This window comes from Scylla paramamosain, chromosome 21 (genome assembly GCF_035594125.1).
Source record: "Scylla paramamosain isolate STU-SP2022 chromosome 21, ASM3559412v1, whole genome shotgun sequence".
Lineage (NCBI taxonomy): Eukaryota > Metazoa > Arthropoda > Malacostraca > Decapoda > Portunidae > Scylla > Scylla paramamosain.
This window is the reverse complement of record NC_087171.1, coordinates 20,233,267-20,255,652: the sequence shown is the minus strand read 5'-3', so window position 1 is coordinate 20,255,652 and position 22,386 is coordinate 20,233,267. Positions and strand designations below refer to the sequence as shown.

General features: G+C 40.4%; 2 protein-coding genes and 1 long non-coding RNA gene across 9 annotated transcripts in view; 2 read left to right on the top strand and 1 right to left on the bottom strand.

Annotated features, from left to right (window-relative positions):
• The first annotated feature begins 21 nt into the window (after positions 1-21).
• Positions 22-6,233, top strand: LOC135111203 (uncharacterized). Its single transcript, XR_010273616.1, has 2 exons — positions 22-391; positions 5,989-6,233. It is a non-coding gene; the product is annotated as an uncharacterized LOC135111203 (long non-coding RNA).
• A 1,125-nt stretch (positions 6,234-7,358) lies between these two features.
• Positions 7,359-15,142, bottom strand: LOC135111198 (protein Dr1-like). 3 transcript variants are annotated; one of them, XM_064024297.1, is made up of 4 exons: positions 14,961-15,142; positions 10,953-11,180; positions 9,802-9,965; positions 7,359-8,220 (listed from the first exon to the last, which is right to left on the bottom strand). In XM_064024297.1, exons 2-4 carry the CDS (start codon positions 11,176-11,178, stop codon positions 8,086-8,088), a joined length of 525 nt encoding a protein of 174 aa, XP_063880367.1. In that variant the 5' UTR covers positions 11,179-11,180; positions 14,961-15,142; the 3' UTR covers positions 7,359-8,085. The 3 variants fall into 3 exon arrangements, with proteins under 3 accessions (XP_063880367.1, XP_063880366.1, XP_063880365.1); XM_064024296.1 differs by lacking the exon at positions 14,961-15,142 and adding an exon at positions 12,620-12,664; XM_064024295.1 differs by lacking the exon at positions 14,961-15,142 and adding an exon at positions 12,405-12,663.
• Positions 15,143-18,264: 3,122 nt separating this feature from the next.
• The window catches only part of LOC135111192 (membrane-associated guanylate kinase, WW and PDZ domain-containing protein 1-like), a 254,877-nt gene continuing 250,755 nt past the window's right edge, over positions 18,265-22,386 (top strand). For 2 of the 5 annotated variants that reach the window (XM_064024276.1, XM_064024274.1), the window contains exon 1: positions 18,269-18,499. The gene's annotated coding sequence lies outside the window, so the exon portion shown is untranslated. Of the gene's footprint in view, positions 18,557-22,386 lie in introns of all 5 variants that reach the window. The other 3 variants (XM_064024278.1, XM_064024277.1, XM_064024275.1) reach the window with 2 other exon arrangements.

Here is a 22,386-nt window from a genome sequence, read left to right as displayed (position 1 = left end):
AGCATTTTAGTTGAGCCTACCCTGCGCTCGTTCGTGTTTGCTGCGGTGACACGGTGCAGCAGTGAGTGAAATTTTACTTCATAATCACGTAGTCGTAGTGGGTGTGGAGTGGGGAAAGGGAAGTGAGGAAGTGAGGATATTATATGACATATTATGTGATAACATGTCACCTTTAGTGAGTGTTAGTGTGTGTAATAGTGAGTGTGGTTGGAGCAGTGATACGTGGCGCTGGGGAGGGAGAGCGGGTGGCTGGCTGGCTGGCTACATTGTTTTGGTCAACACTGGTCAGTCTTGCCCCACACGCTCTTTTAACCAGTGTTTCCGTATTCCCGGCAGCTTTTCCCTGTACCGAGCACCGCCAAGCAGCACCAGAGAGGCACGAATATGTAAGGTGAGTCCAGCGGTGCCAGCCTCACCTCAGTCAGCCTTCCTGCCTTCACTACATCCTCCTCCTCCCTGTAGTGTCTCGTTTATTTAGGTTTTATTATTCGTCTTTTTTAGGCATGTTTTAAGGTTGTTGACTTATTTTTAGAGTTTGTTCACATAGGAGTATGGAAACTTGGAGATTTAGGCAAATAATGAAAGATTCGTTAATTTGTAAACAAGCTGTCTGCTGAGGTAGAGGCAGGACGTCAGTGTTTTCAGTCATTATTTGCTTCGTCTCTCATTTACTGGAAGCCAAACATGTCATAAGATAGAATCACATGTCTGGCCTTCATATTCGCTGGTCAGATAAATCCACCATTGCCTACTTTTGGTCTCATGAACGAATAATTAAGGCAACATGGCCGCTGGCTACCCCACTAAGGTCTCCCCCGGCGGCCGCCATGATGGAATGCTGCCTGAGCCAACTTGTTGGGTTCCAATATTTTTTTGAATTTTTTTGAATGACTTTATTTGGTTTCTATAGTAAGTTTTTATGATTTATAAAAATATTTCGTTGCTTTTGAAGTGCATTTCTTGCCTCAGTTAAGTAAATGTGGTGAATTTGCTGCTGTTTTTTGCATAAATATAGGACTGTTTTGACGGTGAAATTTACCGGACCCGGTTTTTGGCTCTTTTATTTGAGGCTGTAATGAAGGTTTTATTGCTTCAAAAAATCGTTTATGATATTTAAAGTGTTTTGCGTTTCTGATGAGCTAAGTGTGTGGAATCTAAAATAGCTTTTGATGCCGTTAAAAGTGGTGATTTTGTCATTTTGTGGATTTTTTATTTGAATATCTTAGCTTGTAACTAACTTTGCATTGTTTAGAAAAACACTTCAGATTTTTTAAAGTGTTTTTTCATTGGTGTAAAATGAAATGGGTGGACTTTTCAATGATTTTGATGGTGTCAAAGATTCAACACTTTTTCCATATTTCATATTAATATTTCTTTACAACTGCTCAGGCTGGTGATGTTTTGATATTGTGAATATTAGTTAAAAAAATTGTCAAGTCAGAATATATAAGGCATTCGAGCCTAGCTTCGTTTTTTCTATGGGTCAATTTTGAAATGAAATATGTTACGTACGTCAGCCAGCGGGGCGCCGGCAGCTCCCGCCTGTGACGTCATCAATGGTCCTGGGACTCGCTCGGATACAGTGTCTCCTCGTCAGTATTTACCGTAATTTCCAGTGTTTTTCCTGGTGTTTCCAAGCTCAGGTATGTAGGTAGTAGTAGTAGGAGAAAAAATAGATAAATGGAGGAGGAGGAGGAAGTAGTAAGGAGAAATGGAGGAGGAGGAGAAGGGGGCATAACAGGTAAATACCAAGAAGACCATGTTTAGCTTAGTTTTCCTTCCTGCCCTGCTTTTTCTCTGTAATATTTCATGTGTTTTGTGTGTTTTAAGTGTGTTTTGGATATATTTAGGAGTGTTGTGGAGTGTTTTGTGAATGTTTAAGTGTGTTTAGGATGTATATTTGCTATTATATCTGTGTTTTGTGTGAATTTAGGGTGTTTAAAGTGTGGCTTAGGATGTTTTTAGGTGTATTTTACGTGTATTTAGTCTTGTAAAGTGTTTTGAGTATACTGTGGAGTGTTTTGGGTGTGTTTGGGGGCATATTGAGGTGTTGTGAGTTTGTTATGAGTTTATTTAGGGTGTTTCAAGTGTTTCGGGTGAGTTTGGATGTGTGTCGGGTCTTTTATTTGAGTTTGTGTGGGGTGTTCTGGGTGCGGTAGTAGTAGTAGAAGGAGAAAAATAGATAAATGGAGGAGGAGGAGGAAGTAGTAAGGAAAAATGCAGGAGAAGGAGGAGGGGGCATAGCAGGTAAATACCAAGAAGACCATGTTTAGCTTAGTTTTTCTTCCTGCCCTGCTTTTTCTCTGTAATATTTCATGTGTTTTGGGTGTTTTAAGTGTGTTTTGGATGTATTTAGGAGTGTTGTGGAGTGTTTTGTGAATGTTTAAGTGTGATTAGGATGTATATTTGCTATTATATCTGTATTTTGTGTGAATTTAGGATGTTTAAAGTGTGGCTTAGGATGTTTTTAGGTGTATTTTACGTGTATTTAGTCTTGTAAAGTGTTTTGAGTATATTGTGGAGTGTTTTGGGTGTGTTTGGGGGCATATTGAGGTGTTGTGAGTTTGTTTTGAGTTTATTTAGGGTGTTTCAAGTGTTTCGGGTGAGTGTGGATGTGTGTCGGGTCTTTTATTTGAGTTTGTGTGGGGTGTTCTGGGTGCGGTAGTAGTAGTAAAAGGAGAAAAATAGATGAATGGAGGAGGAGGAGGAGGAGGAAGTAGTAGTAAGGAGAAATGGAGGAGAAGGAGGAGGGGGTATAACAGGTAAATACCAAGAAGACCATGTTTATCTTAGTTTTCCTTCCTGCCCTGCTTTTTCTCTGTAATATTTCATGTGTGTTGGGTGTTTTAAGTGTGTTTTGGATGTATTTAGAAGTGTTGTGGAGTGTTTTGTGAATGTTTAAGTGTGTTTAGGATGTATATTTGCTATTATATCTATGTTTTGTGTGAATTTAGGGTGTTTAAAGTGTGGCTTAGGATGTTTTCAGGTGTATTTTACGTGTATTTAGTATTGTAAAGTGTTTTGAGTATATTGTGGAGTGTTTTGGGTGTGTCTGGGGGATATTGAGGTGTTGTGAGTTTGTTTTGTGTTTATTTAGGGTGTTTCGGGTGAGTTTGGATGTGTGTCGGGTCTTTTATTTGAGTTTGTGTGGGGTGTTCTGGGTGCGGTAGTAGTAGTAGAAGGAGAAAAATAGATAAATGGAGGAGGAAGAGGAGGAAGTAGTAAGGAGAAATGGAGGAGGGGGCATAGCAGGTAAATACCAAGAAGACCATGTTTAGCTTAGTTTTCCTTCCTGCCCTGCTTTTTCTGTAATATTTCATGTGTTTTGGGTGTTTTAAGTGTGTTTTGGATGTATTTAGGAGTGTTGTGGAGTGTTTTGTGAATGTTTAAGTGTGTTTAGGATGTATATTTGCTATTATATTTGTGTTTTGTATGAATTTAGGGTGTTTAAAGTGTGGCTTAGGATGTTTTTAGGTGTAATTTACCTGTATTTGTTTAGGATGTATATTTGCTATTATATTTGTGTTTTGTATGAATTTAGGGTGTTTAAAGTGTGGCTTAGGATGTTTTTAGGTGTAATTTACCTGTATTTAGTCTTGTAAAGTGCTTTTAGTATATTGTGGAGTGTTTTGGGTGTGTTTAGGGGCATATTGAGGTGTTGTGAGTTTGTTATGAGTTTATTTAGGGTGTTTCAAGTCTTTCAGGTGAGTTTGGATGTGTGTCGGGTCTTTTATTTGAGTTTGTGTGGGATGTTCTGGGTGTGGTAGTAGTAGTAGAAGGAGAAAAATAGATAAATGGAGGAGGAGGAGGAGGAAGTAGTAAGGAGAAATGGAGGAGAAGGAGGAGGGGGGGCATAACAGGTAAATACCAAGAAGACCATGTTTAGCTTAGTTTTCCTTCCTGCCCTGCTTTTTCTCTGTAATATTTCATGTGTTTTGGGTGTTTTAAGTGTGTTTTGGATGTATTTAGGAGTGTTGTGGAGTGTTTTGTGAATGTTTAAGTGTGATTAGGATATATATTTGCTATTATATCTGTGTTTTGTGTGAATTTAGGATGTTTAAAGTGTGGCTTAGGATGTTTTTAGGTGTATTTTACGTGTATTTAGTCTTGTAAAGTGTTTTGAGTATATTGTGGAGTGTTTTGGGTGTGTCTGGGGGATATTGAGGTGTTGTGAGTTTGTTTTGTGTTTATTTAGGGTGTTTCAAGTGTTTCGGGTGAGTTTGGATGTGTCGGGTCTTTTATTTGAGTTTGTGTGGGGTGTTCTGGGTGCGGTAGTAGTAGTAGAAGGAGAAAAATAGATAAATGGAGGAGGAGGAGGAGGAAGTAGTAAGGAGAAATGGAGGAAGGGGCATAGCAGGTAAATACCAATAAGACCATGTTTAGCTTAGTTTTTCTTCCTGCCCTGCTTTTTCTGTAATATTTCATGTGTTTTGGGTGTTTTAAGTGTGTTTTGGATGTATTTAGGAGTGTTGTGGAGTGTTTTGTGAATGTTTAAGTGTGTTTAGGATGTATATTTGCTATTATATTTGTGTTTTGTATGAATTTAGGGTGTTTAAAGTGTGGCTTAGGATGTTTTTAGGTGTATTTTACGTGTATTTAGTCTTGTAAAGTGTTTTGAGTATATTGTGGAGTGTTTTGGGTGTGTTTGGGGGCATATTGAGGTGTTGTGAGTTTGTTATGAGTTTATTTAGGGTGTTTCAAGTGTTTCGGGTGAGTTTCGATGTGTGTCGGGTCTTTTATTTGAGTTTGTGTGGGGTGTTCTGGGTGCGGTAGTAGTAGTAGAAGGAGAAAAATAGATAAATGGAGGAGGAGGAGGAAGTAGTAAGGAGAAATGGGGGAGAAGGAGGAGGGGGCATAGCAGGTAAATACCAAGAAGACCATGTTTAGCTTAGTTTTTCTTCCTGCCCTGCTTTTTCTCTGTAATATTTCATGTGTTTTGGGTGTTTTAAGTGTGTTTTGGATGTATTTAGGAGTGTTGTGGAGTGTTTTGTGAATGTTTAAGTGTGATTAGGATGTATATTTGCTATTATATATGTGTTTTGTGTGAATTTAGGGTGTTTAAAGTGTGGCTTAGGATGTTTTTAGGTGTATTTTACGTGTATTTAATCTTGTAAAGTGTTTTGAGTATATTGTGGAGTGTTTTGGGTGTGTTTTAGGCATATTGAGGTGTTGTGAGTTTGTTTTGAGTTTATTTAGGGTGTTTCAAGTGTTTCTTGTGAGTTTGGATTTGTTTCGGGTCTTTTATTTGAGTTTGTGTGGGGTGTTCTGGGTGCGTCTTAGTGTGGTTTGGGCGTATCTTGTTGTGGGATGTTTTTGGTGTGTTTGAATGAGTTTTGGGATGTTTTGGGTGTGTTTTGGCTTTTTTGAGTGTTTGGGTGAGTTTTGCGGGTAGTTGAAGGTGTTTTGAGTGTATTTTAGTTATGTTGGATGAGTTTTGTGGGTATATCAGAGTGTTTTGAGTGTCTTGGATGTATTCAGCATTATTTAGGTGTGTTTGAGTGAGTTTTATGGATATTTTGAGGTGGTGGGGTGTTTTGAGCATGTTTTTGGATGAATAATATGTGTTTTATGTGTTTCTGGGTGAGTTTTGTGGGTACATTTGGGTGTTGTGGGGTATTTTGAGTGTGTTTGGATGTTAAGCATGTCTTAGGTGTGATTGGATGAGTTTTGTTATATTTAGAGGTGTTTTGAGTGTGGTTTGGGTGAGTTTTGTTGTATTTAGGGTGCTTTGTGTGCAGTACCAGAAGGATAACTGAGGGTGCAGGTCCAATGGAGTTTCAAAGAAAATAGAAAGTCCACTGGAGTTTCAAAGCAGATAATGAGTAGGTCCATTGGAGTTGCTAAGTTGTCCATTGTTTGGTGCTTAGTTAATTTCTTGTAGGCTATCATAGATTTTCTCTCTCTCTCTCTCCCCCTTTTCCATAAGTTGTTAATTTATCTGTATTTTGATTACGATAATAATGGTACATAACTGATGGTTCATAGCAGCCAGGTACATAGCAGCCATGGATGGTACATAGCAGCCAGTGGTACACAGCAGCCAATGCATAGCAGCCATGGATGGTACATAGCAGCCAGTGGTACACAGCAGCCAATGGTACATAGTGGCCTGTTACCCTCTCGTGTCAATTGGACAGATGTTCCATGTTACAGCACATGATTGTTGTGACTAATTGTTTTGTGAGAGAGAGAGAGAGAGCTTGTCAGATTATTAAATAAAAATTCTAATTGGTCACAGCTTATGATAACCCAGAGAGAGAGAGAGAGAGAGAGAGAGAGAGAGAGAGAGAGAGAGAGAGAGAGAGAGAGAGAGAGAGAGAGAGAGAGAGAGAGAATCCTCACCTTTTTCTTATTGGCTCCCTTCCTTTCATCTCTCTCTTCAGCTTCTTCCCCATTCTTGTCCTCTCCTTCACTTCCTTCAATCCACCTCTCTCCCTTCTTTATTTACACCCTTACCCACCTAAAATCTCTTCCTTTCGTGTTCTAAAGAGTGGCTTCACCTTTGGCTCCTCCCTCCTCTTTCCCTCACCACCTTGGTAAAACAAAATAAAAGTGGCTATTCAGCGTGAAGATAAGCCTAGACAGTGTGAGGAAGATTGCAATACTCCTTGAAACACCAATTAGGTCCCACTCAGGAAGGTGTGAGGTTAATGAACGTGGAAGTCAGTTAAAGTATAGCAATAATAAGTGAAAAAAAGAGAAAGAAATAAAGTATGTAAATAAATAAATAAATAAATAAATAAATATATGAAAATTACTGAAGTACAACAGCATACATTCACGGTGATCTGACAGCTGGAAAGTCCTCAGAGAGCTTACACTGATGGCAGATAATAATAACAGAGCAAATGAGTTTACAGTACAATGCAAGAGTCCAGTGCATAAGTATGATACCAAAGACACATAATTTTGTCCAGCTCTAACCAAAAATAAAATGTTCAGCCTATCTGCAGTATTCCACAAACTTCTGTTCCCTAGACCTTACAGCTGCATTGTTCTTACAGCATCTACATCACTGTGTGTTGCCTCTATATGCTTGATGTAGTATCTGTCTTAGTCAGTCTTTACATTATGAGGAAAGAATGCTCTGATTTTATCACATACTGATATCAGAGTGTGGATGACAAGTGTGTGAGTGTGTGGTGCTTTGTCTAGGCCACCCTGTATGAGACTGCTGGCCTGATGTATAAATAAGATAGGTACCATTGTATTCAAGTTAATCGTCTATATTTCTGAAGCCAAATCCCCACAAAAAGAGTTGTATAAGTTGAGTCCATGACAGAAAAGTCCCTGATCTTATTTTTCTATTCATATAACCTACACATCCTTTCCTCTTGCAAGGACAAGTTTTAAGAAACTTTTCGTATAAATATATTTTAATAATGTAACAGCAATAACTACCATTACACTCATTATAAAAATTTTCTGTTACACAATACTCATAAGATAGAGAGAGAAAAATAAATCACATAATATGATAGGGAAAAAGATAATTAATAATAAAAAAACGTAATGTTATCTATGCATAATTTGATGCATTATATCTAACTTGAACTGAATAACAACACCAATAATGTAAACATTATGCAAAAAAATAATACATAATAATAATACTTAATAATGATAATGATAAAAACAATAATAATGAAAATCAGTTAATAAAAAATTAGCTTTTGACACGACAAGAATAAAAGATTTAACCTGGAAACTTTCAAAAGAAGAATGATCATTGAAAACTAACCTTTCACATCCCTGGTCTGATATGTATGATGGACAGTTTCCACCATCTATCAAAACCATCAACTACTGCATTGCTTTCTTGCCAACTCATCTTACACTATTTCCAAGAAGAGGTGGTACTTGAGAAGTTCCTATTATAGATCACAGCATTTTGTTAATATTGGTAGCAGTCATGGTTACTCCTGACAAACCTGTATAAAATATACTTGATACATACATGGTGTCCAAAACAAACTGCCAAAAAGTGTATGGTGAGTGTTTTGTAACATACACTGTCATACATGAAGAAGGTACAACAATCTTAATCACAAATAGAGGGATAATGCCATCACCTCTATCACAACCTTAGGAATAGTCCTCTTCATCACTAGTTTCCTGCTGCTCCTGCTGTAACTGCTGCTGCTGCTGCTGTGCTGCTGCCACCTGCGCCTGCATCAACTGCCATCGTTGCTGCTCCACCAACATCTGTTCTTGCCGGGCCTGTCAAATGGGAAAAGTTGTGATGCTGCATCTTGTTTTGATTTCATAACCTTCACTATATCATTATAATCATCAGCTTCCTCCATCCTTCCCCACTCATTCCTGTTGGCTTCTGGCTACTCCATGCCAACTTAGGAAAATTTATTTTCTCATCTTTAGTTTTTGTCTGTCCAGGCTTCTTTTCCATCCTTGTTCTAATTATCAGTAGATGATCTATTCAGCATATCACAAGTCCTGCCTCACATCTGTTGCTTTCTTTAACCCTTTTATTGCCAATGACAGCATGACAATCATTTCTTCAACTAAGAACAAAGATGATTTCACAAAGAACAAATATGACAGGCACAACAAGGTTTGTTTGAACGAAATGATTATTTCTTTGGTGTCAGTAGCATCTTTCAGCATGAAGACTACTTTGCGGATCTGGTTCCCCTGATATTACAAGAATAATATAAGTGTGTGAGTGTAGAGAAAAATTACTAAAAGCCTGTGGTCTGTCTGCTCATGTGCCTCACTGACCTCTGATATTCCTTACCCCAGTGGACTGTGCCACTGTGACATCTGGGTTTCCACAGTTTATTTTCCCTGAGTTTTCCAAGATAACCAATGACTGACCAACTTGAAGGAAGGATGAAATGCTGGGTGAACTGTGTGCTGCCTGTCCCAGCCCAGATTCAACCCACAGTTCACAGGTTCATAGCCAGGTGTACTAACCACTGCACCATGGTACACTAAAATGATACTAGGGACCATTTTAGTGCACCATGGTGCAGAGAGAGTGAGAGCAAGAGTGAGAGAGAGCACTGCTGCTGTTGATGGTGAAGAGATTGCTGATAGCAGCTGTGACTGGCCTGAACCTGCTGTTGGTAGCTGAGTAACCTGAAAAATATCACCAAGACAATTCAGAAGCCAGGCAGTATATGTAAGATTGTCTCTTGCTAACATGAGTTGTCTTAGATGGAGTTTCCCTGGCTATGATATGAGATAGTTTCTTGTCCATTTTGTAAGAATAGACAAAATGAGGTGTAATGCATGGCAAGTCACAGGTTGGCACCGGAGCAGTGACATCACTCTCTCAGCCACCTGAAGTCAGGCTAAGGTTTGCCATCATGTCCTGCCAGGGAAGAGGATAGATGTCACGTACAGCCAACGTACTACCTGCCTGTCTGAGTTTGACACCACCCTAAATTTGGGAGGTGTGAACTTAAGCCATGTGAGTAGTTGGTGAGTACCCATTTGGCTGCTACGTGTAAGGTAGAAAATATGTCTTTGGTTTCTGATGTCTGTGAATAATTAGTCTCCTATTTTAATTACACTGCATGAGGGAGAGACTGAATTAGTGTGTCCTATGTGTATTCCACTGCACAGTGGCTAGTTTCAACAAGTCCCTCCTTTGTTCATTCTGTTCTTACTGTAGAGAAGAGACCACTCTAATGATGACACATGCAGGCACTATCATCACATCCAACAAAGACAAGTGTCATTCTCTACACATCTCAATAAAAACCTATCCATCACAGTACATTTAAATGCAAATGCCTTGGCAAAAAATCTATCCACGCCATCTGAAAAGCTATCCACCTTGGCAAAGAGTTCCTGCTGTTGCCTTAAAAGTTCCTCTTCTGGGATGCCAAGGTTCTCTAAGCGGGTGCTCTTCCTTCGCTTCTTCGCTGCCATTGCCTTGCAGTCCTTCAACACTGCCTCAGCATCTGCCCGGTAGTCGCCAAACCCAAGCTTGTCCAGTGCTGGGGGGGAAAGGGGGAGAAGGCATTACTAATTCTTCTTAAACATGGTCAGGTAGTGATGTAATGTAAAAGGCTGTGTTGTCACTCACTCATTACACACATACATACACACACATTAATATTTCTAGTTTCCAAGGAAATTATTATGAAACAATATCAAATAAGCTTCACTCACTCTTGTCAAAATACATTTATAAAATAGAATATATAAACATTTATAAAAACATATTACTGACTAAAGAAATATAATGTTTAAGTTATGAAGAAAGGTTAGAGAAATTGCAGTTATCCAAGCAGATTAAAAAAAAAAGGGAGAAATATTATTGCATACAAATGTGTAACAAAAAAAGAAAGGAGATGCAGGAGACTTATGTAAACAAGTAAATAAAAGATTGAGAGGACAGAGCACAAAACTAAATGAGAGACGAGGAGGTAAAGATGCCCAGATATAGTTTTCTGAATGGAGCAGTTCATGGCTTTAAAGATAAATACAAGAAATTAACTTTAAAACATGGGACATTATGGGCTTGACTCAATCTGGGACATTACAAGCTTGACTCAATGCTGTAAAAATACAATTAGGTAAGAATAAATACACACACACACACACACACACACACACACACACACACACACACACACACACACACACACACACACACACACACACACACACACACACACACACACGTGCACGGACCGGTACAGACTCAGTGCAATTCCCACCATGGTGCGAGCCATCAATCAGTAGTCCCTTCTAGATTAGACTTACCTTTAGGATTAATGTTGAAGTATTTCCCCATCCCCTCTGTACATTTTCAGTTTGTTAACTGCCTAAATAATTAACTGTTTATTATTATTATTATTATTATTATTATTATTATTATTATTATTATTATTATTACACACACACACACACACACACACGCACACACACACACACACGCACACACACACACACACACACACACACACACGGATACACACAGGCAAGGATGTGTTCAGCATTTATGGTCTTCTTCTGCTGCTGGTTGCATATCTCATTGGCCTCTGAAGACACCAAATGGATAAATTCAGTGCAGCAGTTGAGGATAAGTTCACGTGCCTCATTTGCCACTCTCACATTGGGCAGTAGTTCCTTGATCATCTTATTCATGGAGGCCCGAGGGATGGTGAGCTCATCATCCTGCACAGGGTCTGGTGGCACACTCATTGCTGTAGGGAGGAGAGTGAATGAGTGAATTGGTTCAGCTTACACAGCCCTTCTGAACATGATGGATGCAAAGGCTTATTGTCATCCCATTGAAGGCACACACATGACAAGTTGACAATAAGTAATTAGAGTGATCTTATTAATGTAACCAAAAGTAATACACAATAATACTGAACATTATGAACTCCTTAACAAAAATATCAAACTCAATAGACTTTATAAATAACTTTAAATATTTTCTTCCTTGATTTATTAACAATGATATGAATTATGCTTTCAAATTATGTGATCAAATCTATAATTTCTGTTACCACATTACCACATTAAATACTGGTAATTTTTTGAAGAATAAGATCCTCTTGTATTAGGAAAGACTATATGAATCTGATTGTTCTTTTTTTTATGTTTACAATTGATATAATGGCTATAACAGGTAACTTAACACTTTTGTGGTGTAATGGCTAGCATGCCTGGCTGCAAATCTGTAAGCCCAGTTATAACTTATGCTGTAGCAGTAAGTGCACAGCTCATCCAGCTATTCATCTTTTCTTCTGGTTGCTTGATAAACTGATATCTGGGGAAAGCTGGAACAAGTAAGTTGTGGAAACCCTGATTGTTACAGTAGCTTTGTGTCCTAATGGGCTCAAAGGCCAATGAGACGGAAATGAGTGCCGAGGCTACGCACAGCTTTTGTGTGTGCCACCAACTTCAGCTTTACCGTAAGTGTTTCCTGACTAAATTATGTATTTTTTTTAAATGACTTGGCCCACAAAAGTTGGAACTGAAGTCTGTCACAAAACATCCCACATGCAAGTCAAGATTATTGTTATGTTGGGGGTGTTGCTAAGGGTGTTACATCTGTTGGCCACATACAGGAAGCCAGGTGTGGGAAGGTACCACACTGTTGGCTCTCATGGGCAGAAGAGAGAGGCAAGCAAGTGGCTGTGAGCATCAGTGAGCTTTCAGATGAAAATGCTATTGTTATTTCAATATTATCTGAAATAATACCTAAATATTGAACCAATCTCATAACGCCAAGCAGTAGAGGGGATTTCCACATGGCAACTCGAGCTAAGTATGATTCTGCAGTCTGTAGCTTGAGAGGGAGGGGCAGGGATGCAGAATATCTTGCGTAGTATTATACAGTGCTTAAAACATCCTGCTTTTTTCACCCTACAGCTTTATATAGCTAACGTGATGAAACAAAGTAATACAGCCTTCCTCACCTTCTTGCAATCTCGCTTCCTAACACTTCCTATGTCCTTTTGTTGCTTCTTTTGCTACGAGATTCTGGCTTTTCAGAATTCAGTATATTATTTGTGCTTTCGTTATTTTATTTTGTGGTTAATTATCTTTGTTGTACTTCTTTCTTCAGGGTCGTGAGATTGTGAACCTTTGCTCTACTTTCACGAAAAAATAGTACCAAGCCTTGTCTTCTCACCACGAACCACAACAATCGGGTGTTTCTCCGCAGCGTTGTCAACGGGATTCTATTACCAGCGCATGAAGAACTGTTTGGGCACCTTGATACCAGCATGTGTGGTCCCATTTTCTCTTATTGCTATTGCATATTAATAAAGGAAAAAAAAAAATGATGAGCTGGGTGATGATGTCGATGGCGCGCGAGGTCCATGGCCTAATTTTGGCGTAAGTTTTAATGTTTTTTGACGTGTCTGATGTAATTTTCAGCCTCCTGTAAACAGTAACCTGTGTTCATGAATAAACTAGGAGTACATTGGTAGGGTACTGACCATAGAAATACCGTATATTGTGTTGTGATGAGTCAAATTGGGAAAATCGTTTCCCATCAGCCAAAAGCGATCGTTCTGGTTGTTTATATTTATGTAGTGATTATGGAATGAAAGTCAATGCAGGTAAAACGAAGTTATTTGTTACTAGCGGCAAGCCAGGAGATACGTAGCCACTACATGCGGACGAGCTGATGTGATGATAACGTCTATAGGATACTTAGGGAATCCCTTCACCTATGATGGCTCAGTATCTTCTACAGTGAAGCTACAAGCACAAAACAAATTATGTCATATGTTGAAATTTGTTTCCTTTACAAGAAAACATAACGATGTGTCATTCATTGTGAAGCGCAGTCTGTTTGACTCGGCTCTTGTGTCATCACTTTGGTATAGCTGCAAATCGTGAATGGGCGCGGATGTCAAGTCATTAAACTTTATAACTGGGCCATGAAAGGGGTGTTAGGGATGAGAGAAAAAAAAAAAAATCTATAATCTGGTTGAAGTGACACTGGTTTTTACGATTATAGTGACAGAGTAACAAGATCTCCCTATTCAAAAGGCTCTAGTTGAAATATTTTTTGGTTATATTGACAGATTAACAAGATTTTTTCACTCAAATTGAAGTGAAACGGGTTTTTAAGGGTATGTTTACAGTTGTAATGACATATTAACGATTTCTACACTCAAAAGCCTCTTATCCAAGAATCCTTCCTCTCACTTTTCTTATTTCCTTCAGCATCTCTCTTCCCCTTTTCGTCTTCCTTGGAGCCTCCTTGATTATCATTGTTAGGAACACGTATATGTAGCAGCCCTGTAGGTGAGCATATGAGCATGCTGTGTGTGTATGGGGTAGCGTCATACGAGAACATGGCCACACGTACATATGAGTAGTGTGAGTGAGCTAGCTAGTGGCGTTGTTGCTCGTTGTTGACAGATGCTGGCGCTGTTATGTAATGTGCGAAAGGCTCGATCACACGAGGCAGTTTCTCGAGAATTATGTGGAGTTATTCAAAGTCGGCAACATTTCATGGGAAACTTGGCGAAATATTCCGAGAAATCTTGACCACCAGCATATCAGTTATTTTCTCTCGAGGTGGGCAAGTTGTGGTCAGCTGATCGCTCCAGTAGTTCAATACCTGTGTGTGCTCTTGTGCTGAGTCTGCCACAATGAGTTCACTGAAGCTTGCTTTTAATGTTACCTTACTGATCATTTTGTGATTTTAAGTTGAGGTTAACTTTGATAAAGCCATGTGAGCCCTCACCACCTTCATAATCATGAGGAAATATTGCAGAAAAGTAAGTCTCTCTCTCTCTCTCTCTCTCTCTCTCAGAGCCGTTCCTAGCTCATTGGGAGCCTTATGCGAAATGCTGTTTGGTATCCCTGTGTTGTGAAACTATGATGGGTGGATTCCCAGCCCTCGAAGTTGGTTCGGACCACACCTTTCACATTTAAATGTAAAAATCTTGTGGACTTTAAGAGGAAAAAACTTGAATTCGTAAATATGTTAGCCTACTTTATTTGGCATGATTATACATATGATACAGTAGCAGTGCCCCTTCAAGGTATATACCTAATTTAGAAATTGTAAAGTACACAAATATAAGAGATCAAAATGAAAATGTGTAAAATTTGCGAGATCAACCGACCCAAGGCTAGATAACATAGTTTACACATGAAAGAGAATGAGAGTTGACGTCGTGAGAGAAAACGAAAACTAAAGGGCATAAACTATAAAAATTATCCTCAAAATTAACAGGTTAAATATACCTTCCATATTATATGCTGTATGTGAAGGTATTATTTCCATATATATATATATATATATATATATATATATATATATATATATATATATATATATATATATATATATATATATATATATATATATATATATATATATATATATATATATATATATATATATATATATATATATATATATATATATATATATATATAAGAAAAAGGCTGAATAAGGGTGTCCTCGGAAAAAAAAAGACAGGAAATGAACATCATGAATATCTTACCTTTGCTGAGTGAGCGCGTATCTTTTTCAGCTTTGTTTTTCTTTACTCGGCACCAAAAAGGTATATATCCTTTTCGACGCACGTCACCGTTACTCTTCTGTTGCCACCAAGGATTCTGCTTCCTTGTTCGCCACTGACTGATGGCTGAGCGACCTGAGCCTGACACGATGACGCACGTACAGCCTCAGCTTGACACGGGCAGAGCACCACATGTATGTACACAACGTGCAGGAAACAAAATTAATAGGAATATCTGAATTTCTGGAGGTTAATCAGTTTCAGTGGATCTGTCGATACTCAACATACATTTTGATAATAATGATAATAATAATAATAATAATAATAATAATAATAATAATAATAATAATGTTGATAATATCAGCTTGGGTGACCCTAGTGGCCTCGGGGGCCCTATACAGCCGCGTAGTTCGCATATAGCGAAACGATTCTGCCTGGCTGTCTAGCCCCGCTCCTTTTGTCCCTGACTGTCTGCTCCCCCCCCCGCCCCATTTGTCCCAGGCTGTCTGGCCCCTCCCCTTTCCTTCTTTCTTCCTTCCCTCCCTCCCTGTTTTCCTTCCTTTTCTTCTGCTCTCTTTCCCTTTTTTCGCTCTTCCTGCTTCCCTTTCTTCCTCTGTGTTTTCTTTCCTCTCTTTGCTACTTCCTCCTCCTTTTTTGTCCTTCCTTCCTTCCTTTCTTTTCCCTTTTCTTTCTCCCCTCCCTTTCTTTTCCTTTCTCTTTCTCTTTTCCTCGTTTCCTCCGTCCCACCCTCCATTCTTTCCCTCCTTCCCGTCCCTCTGCTCCCTTCCCGCCGCCTGCATACCGCGGCTCTATCTAACGAGGCCATCAGAATTACCCACCATCATGTGGTGCGTAATTTATCAAAGGCCCAGATCACACGGGGGTCATCGTGCCAGTCTGCTACGGCTACTCGATGCACGTTCGTTTCACTGCCGCTACCACCATGCGTGTGTGTGTGTGTGTGCGTGTGTGTGTGTGTGTAGGTCTGACTGGTAAATTCTGGTGTGTATGAGTAAAAAGATAAAGAAAGGCGTGGAAAGTAAATGTAAGTGAAAAGACTATAGATGCAACTAAAGAAGATCTAAATTAGAAAAGAGCGATATGAAAAAAATAAATAGAAAATCGAGAAGAAATGAGTGAATTTAATAAAGACTGGATGAGAGAGAGAGAGAGAGAGAGAGAGAGAGAGAGAGAGAGAGAGAGAGAGAGAGAGAGAGAGAGAGAGAGAGAGAGAGAAACTACTGCATATTATCTTGGGTATCCTCATGATGTATCTCTGGGAACATTAGCCAGTGAGGAGTAACCATCTTCTTAACTACTCTACATCTTATAGTAAACAGCTGTATCTTAACCCTTTCACTGCGACACGAAACAGTTAGCAGCACCAGAAGCAATGCATGAAGTCTTTATAAGCATCTACAAGAAAGTTAGGCTGTGAAGAAGAACACATTTTTGCAATTTCTTCCCTGTTTAAAGACTGGATGTGCCTGCAGAACAAGTAAAGATGTCTCAGAGGGATTGGTAATTAGGGAAAGGGGTTAATGACAATCAGTGTCGCTAAAAGAACAAATCTGCTACTCTGTCCTTCCTTGTTCGGTCTTCTAGATACGTATGATGTGTAGTGGGGATGAAAGAACGTAATATAAGGGAAACTACAAGCAATAAGGCCCACCTCCATATGGTTGTCCCAGTGTAAAACATGCTTGCCTATTGCCACCAGTTATAAACGTCCATAGATCTGTTTGGAGCAGAAGTGGTACGATTACTTGGCAAAGTGGATGGCGTATTCAAGGATGAGAGGGATATGGAGGATTATTCTGCTATTGATCGCGTTGCAGAGAAGAAAGTCGAGGTTTGAGGTTATTCTATTGATGTTGATCTTTCTTAATTCTGACGTACATAAACTATATATTTATTCAACGATGTCTGGCGAAGGGAAAGCAAATACATTAACCTATATGAGCCACGGCCTTTTCTGTCTATTCAAACGCTCGACTTTTTTTCAACACTATTTTGCGATAGTTTAGTGTAAATGTCAGTGACGGGATAAGGATACGAAGCGACCGTTGATGGATGGAAAGTAGAGATACGTGCCTATGCGTCAAGGAAGACATGCTTATTTGCCCATATCCGATTGTAATTTGTAGTTTCGTATTGTCTCGCATTATTCGTATTGTCTCGCATTACGGATCACATTCTGAAACGGTTCTTCCACTACTTCAAAAAGGGAGTTATGGATGTTTTTTTTTTTTTTTTATGGCTCTACATTATTATTATGGCTCTACATTATTAACAGGAAGAACACTCTTTCGAACCCGGCGAAGCATCTCTGTGTTCTTGGAAAATAGTCGTGGTGAGAGAGCGAAATGTTTCTGAATATGGACCTAACACCTTAAATGTGTGTGTGTGTGTGTGTGTGTGTGAGGGAAAGGGAGTGCTTGAAGAACAGAGTTTTTAATTGATATGAGAAGCGCTTCCTGCTACTTGTTATCCCTCACTCACTCCTTTCTTCCCTCACCGGTTAGATGATGAGAGGAGGAGGAGGGGGAGGAGTGGAGAAGGAACAGGAGGAGGAGGAGGAGGAGGAGGACGAGGAGGGGGCCCACAAACCCTGCCTGAAACACTTGTTGAGCCGTCTAGCCAGCCGTGTCTCTCCCTCGACAAGCCGAATTTACTCCAAAGCCACATTTCCGTCCCGTATCGATGACGCGACTACCACGCATAATGAAAAGGACGAGAAGCTTGCGTGACGGGATTAATGAATGGCCCCGGACCGCTGGTGGCTGCGCTTCGAGTCCTTACTGAGCGCCTCGCCGCCGCTCGCTAGGTAGCTTCGCCGTGGTGTGGTGCGGTGGGAGTCCCGAGGGCGTGCAGGTTGGTCTGGAAGTGAGGCTGTCTCCGTCTTCCGTGGTGCCAGATCAATGGGTCGGCAGGGACTCGCCACTTTCCGCCGCCAGGTGGTAGCGTGTGGCGGCGGCGGACCCAACACATGGTTGTACTACGAGGCCTCGAGCTAACCTACACCACGCACGGTCACGCTGACACACACACACACACACACAGACAGACACAGGCACATACACACACACACACACACACACACAGGGGTAATGGTCAGGGGTGAATGCGCATACACAGTCCTTTTGGCCCCGCACACCTTGAACCCTAACCCTGAACTGATGTGGCCCTGCTCGGATAAATTGAGTCTCTTGAGCTGAATGTTCCTGAGGGTGGTGTGCTCGTGCGCCTGGCAAGGAGGCGGGAGAGTAGGGGTGGGGGAGAGAAGTGGAGAGAGTGAGAGAGAGAGAGAGAGAGGGAGAGAGAAAGAGAGAGACTCGCTGGTTACTCGCAGCCCAGTGTTCCATTGACGGTGCTGAAGGTTGGGCGTGACGGTGCCCGAGGGTGGCTATTAGCGGGGCAGCTGGAGACGCGCCTTGCGGTGTGTGTGTGTGAGTGCCTTTAATGCCCTGCCGGAGTGACAGGGAGAGTGCCAGGGGTGCAACGGCTGGGTAACTGTCCAGGTGAGGCCGACCTTCCCGCTCTGTCCTTTTCCTTCTGCAGCAGCGTCGAGCGGGCAGGTGTGTGTGTGTGTGTGTGTGTGTGTGTGTAAGCGTAAGCCAAATCGACGTTATAAACTCGGGTCGACTAACCTTGGAATAGAATACTGACACGTTCCTAAACCTCAGGAGTCATTCTCTCTCTCTCTCTCTCTCTCTCTCTCTCTCTCTCTCTCTCTCTCTCTCTCTCTCTCTCTCTCTCTCTCTCTCATCAGGTGTGCTTCCGAAGATCACGAAAGTGTCTCTTCACCGTGAGTGGTATACGTTGTCCACCGTCAGTAGCGAACATGACAGTACCATTGCGGACACGAGCATGACCAACCTATCACCATATAAAGATACAATTTGCGGAGTTATAATACCCCATGTAGGTTTTTTTGCTTCATTTAGGCACCTCCTCTAGATGTATGGTATGGATTGATTCAGTTTGGATCACAGCAAAATCTTGGTCTCCTGTAGGTGGGTGCGTGAGATCAGAACAGGCGTAACGAAGTCAAAGATGTTGCGATTTTGTGAATATTGATATGGGTAGTGAATATTGATGTATGCATAGTTTACTGGTAGTGCTGGTAGTGTGCCTATAAGGTATCGTGGAGGGCTGACAGGCGGGAGGTGACGAGGACAGGCTGAGAGAGACAAGTGGTAACATAATCGTGTTTCATCTGACTATTGTGAATGATTACGTGTGTGTGTGTGTGTGTGTTGGTGTGTGTTGGTGTGTTTTGGAAGTGCTCCGGGTGTGAATTGCTCATTACCGGTTTGATTTGGTTACCGGGATGCTTCGAATTCTCAGTGGGTGAAGCGCGCCGAAGCAACCAAGCCAGCAAGTCCTGTCTGTTGCGGAAGTGCTGGCTGGGTTGAAGGGGGACTGAGGAGAGCAAATCAAGTGTAGCACGTTCTCCACTCCTCCTCGCGATATCTGAGTGGTGTCCCTCCTTTTCTAAATACCTTGTTCTCCTACCGAGTTTTGACACACACACACACACACACACACACACACACACACACCTAAAAAGTTACTGTCGCTAGCATCACGGAAAGTTGGGCTTGTCAAATGTTTGGGGGGAAAAAAAAAAAAAGATAAAAACAAGGACTGAAGTCTTGATGTTTCAGTGTACGTAGAGTTTTGGGTGAATTGAAGAGCCATTTCACGAACTGGTATCTACTACTACTACTACTACTACTACTACTGGTGCTGTGACTGAGATCGTAACATAATTCTACATCTGTTGCTTTCGCCAAGATAAATACGGTAATGAGAGAAAGAAAAATAAAGCACCATTTGTATAAAGTTGCACGTAAGTCTTTCCGTGGAGCAGACTTTGGTGTTGCGGGCTTTAAAAAAAAAGATATTCGAGGAAGGAGTCGAGAATAAATACAGTGATATTTAGCGAAACTGGTTGAAACTAAACACGGAAGAGTATAAACCAGCGTTAAATGAGAGCAAGATAGACTCCAAAATTTGTTGTTTGTTGTTTCAAGGAGTAGAAAGGAAAAAGTGCAGCGTGAATGAAATTTTGTCTAGCTAATAAACGAACGACATGGTCCGATGCAAATTAGTGCTAAGGAATCGCATACAAATTCCGTTTCCCTTCGACTCCCCTGCGTGAGAGCATGACAGATGCCAGAATTTGTTTTATCAAGAAGAGAGAAAAAAAAAAAAAAATGGTGTGCTTGAAATTTAGCTCAAGTGACTGAAGCTAACATAACACGGACGAGTGTAAATGACCTCTATGGAATAACATTAGGCAGTTCAACTCTGGGACGTGAGTGGAAGATTAGCATTAGATTCTGTATTATCAGTGAGTAGTATTAGAAAAAAAAAACATGAAATTTAGCTTAACTTACAAGCTAACAAAAGGATAAGTGCAAATTACCATTTAGAAATTAGTTTAAACAGTTGAGTTGCTATTTAAACCGTGGAGTTGCCCTCTGACTTCGGGACAAGCGAGCAAGCTAGACTCTAGAATTTGTATCTCACGCGAAGCCTCGAACCAGTGACTCACTAAGCCCAGGAAATTATGATAAATTTACTGAATCACGCCCGTCTCACTTTGGTGGACGAATCTTCTTTTTGTGTCCCGGTAAATTCTCTAACAATCATAATCCTTGCATTTTTTGTACCTTATCTGGCTGGTACGTGCAACCTAGTCCATTCCGTCTGTCTGCCTGTTTGTCACTTGAAATTCTGCAGTAATGATCATGGATTTTACATCAATACAATGTTAATTACACAAAAATAAAAAAAATAGTACGTTTAATCTCCTACCGGAAGGCGGGAGTCACTGTAATACTTAAATATCATAATACTAATTAAGGAACGCTACCTATAATAACCTTAAGTACCATCCTGAGCATTATGGGAGTACGAAAACTTTCCAGGTCAATCATGGCTCCAAAAGACCAGCGATAATTGTATATTGAATCATGCAAAGGCAACACAAATATCTAATCAGGTTAAGTTGGTTTGACTAAACACCACCACACCTCTCATTGTCGTTGCTCATTTATTCCTATTGATGTGCAGGCGATGTATGCAATGAAATTATAACTTTTGCAAAATTATGGCTCTGGAAAATCTCTCTGGAAAATATATATGAAATAGTTAATTGAAGTTATTAGGATCGATTTCCAAAACTAGGGTATTATCTCGACTGGTTGGTCATGTTCCAAAACGTGTTAGATTGGACAAGAATGTGCAGTGAAATTATAACCTGCGGAAAATGACTTCATTCTACAAAAACATCTTTGGAAAATTGTGCTGGTTTTTAAATCTAGAACATTATCTGTTGGCTGATTATATTCCCGAAGTCAATTGGCTGATTATGTTCCCGAAGTCACTTGGCTGATTATATTCCCGAAGTCACTTGGCTGATTATATTCCCGAAGTCAATTGGCTGATTATATTCCCGAAGTCAGTTGGCTGATTATATTCCCGAAGTCAATTGGCTGATTATGTTCCCGAAGTCAGTTGGCTGATTATGTTCCCGAAGTCAATTGGCTGATTATATTCCCGAAGTCTGTTGGCTGATTATATTCCCGAAGTCAGTTGGCTGATTATATTCCCGAAGTGTCAGATTGAACCAGAATTCCAGATGAAAGGTTTCCAGCGTGGATTTGAAGTACTCATGAATATATTTTGCTGTTTTACATTATTTCAGTAAGTTTGAAAAAAGCCATATATGTAAATAAAAAAAGAAAGTTAATCTGTTTGCTATTCTTCCTTCCATTCTTCCTTTCTTATTCTTAGATGTATTTTTGAGGATGATGATGGAGGTGATGATGATGATGATGATGGTAGTAGTCATGATCTGTCTATCTATTAATCATTTTCCTCTACAAATCTTTCCTTAACTCTTTTCTTTAAGTTATTTCTTGCCTCCATGCCTCGTTCTTTCCCGAATTCTTGCCTTTTTCTTTGCTCCTTTACTTCTTCCTTGCTTCCTTTTAGAGTCCAATGGTATCTATTCTCCATCTTTACTCTCTCTCTCTCTCTCTCTCTCTCTCTCTCTCTCTCTCTCTCTCTCTCTCTCTCTCTCTCTCTCTCTCTCTCTCTCTCTCTCCAAAATTTGTCTTCCTCATTCTCTTCCCCTCTTCTACTCCCTCCCTCCCTCCATGACTACGAATATCCTTCCTCCATCCGCCACTAGACATGTCCTTCGCTCCTTCCTTCCTTCCTTCCCTCCTTCCTTTCCTCCTTCCTTCCTTCCTTCCTTCCCTCCTTCCTTCGTGTCTTACTCCCTCATCCCTTCCGTCCATCCTTATCCGACGTTGCTGCCTCTCTCTCTCTCTCTCTCTCTCTCTCTCTCTCTCTCTCTCTCTCTCTCTCTCTCTCTCTCTCTCTCTCTCTC

Bases quoted from the DNA above. Each gene is read 5' to 3' on its own strand.
- LOC135111198 (XM_064024297.1), bottom strand. From the start codon at position 11,178: ATGAGTGTGCCACCAGACCCTGTGCAGGATGATGAGCTCACCATCCCT. The intron at 9,966-10,952 runs GTGTGTATCCGT...TTTCCCCCCCAG, and splicing joins TGCTGAACACATCCTTGCCT to CACTGGACAAGCTTGGGTTT. The intron at 8,221-9,801 runs GTGGATAGCTTT...CCCATTTGACAG, and splicing joins AGCAGGAACTCTTTGCCAAG to GCCCGGCAAGAACAGATGTT.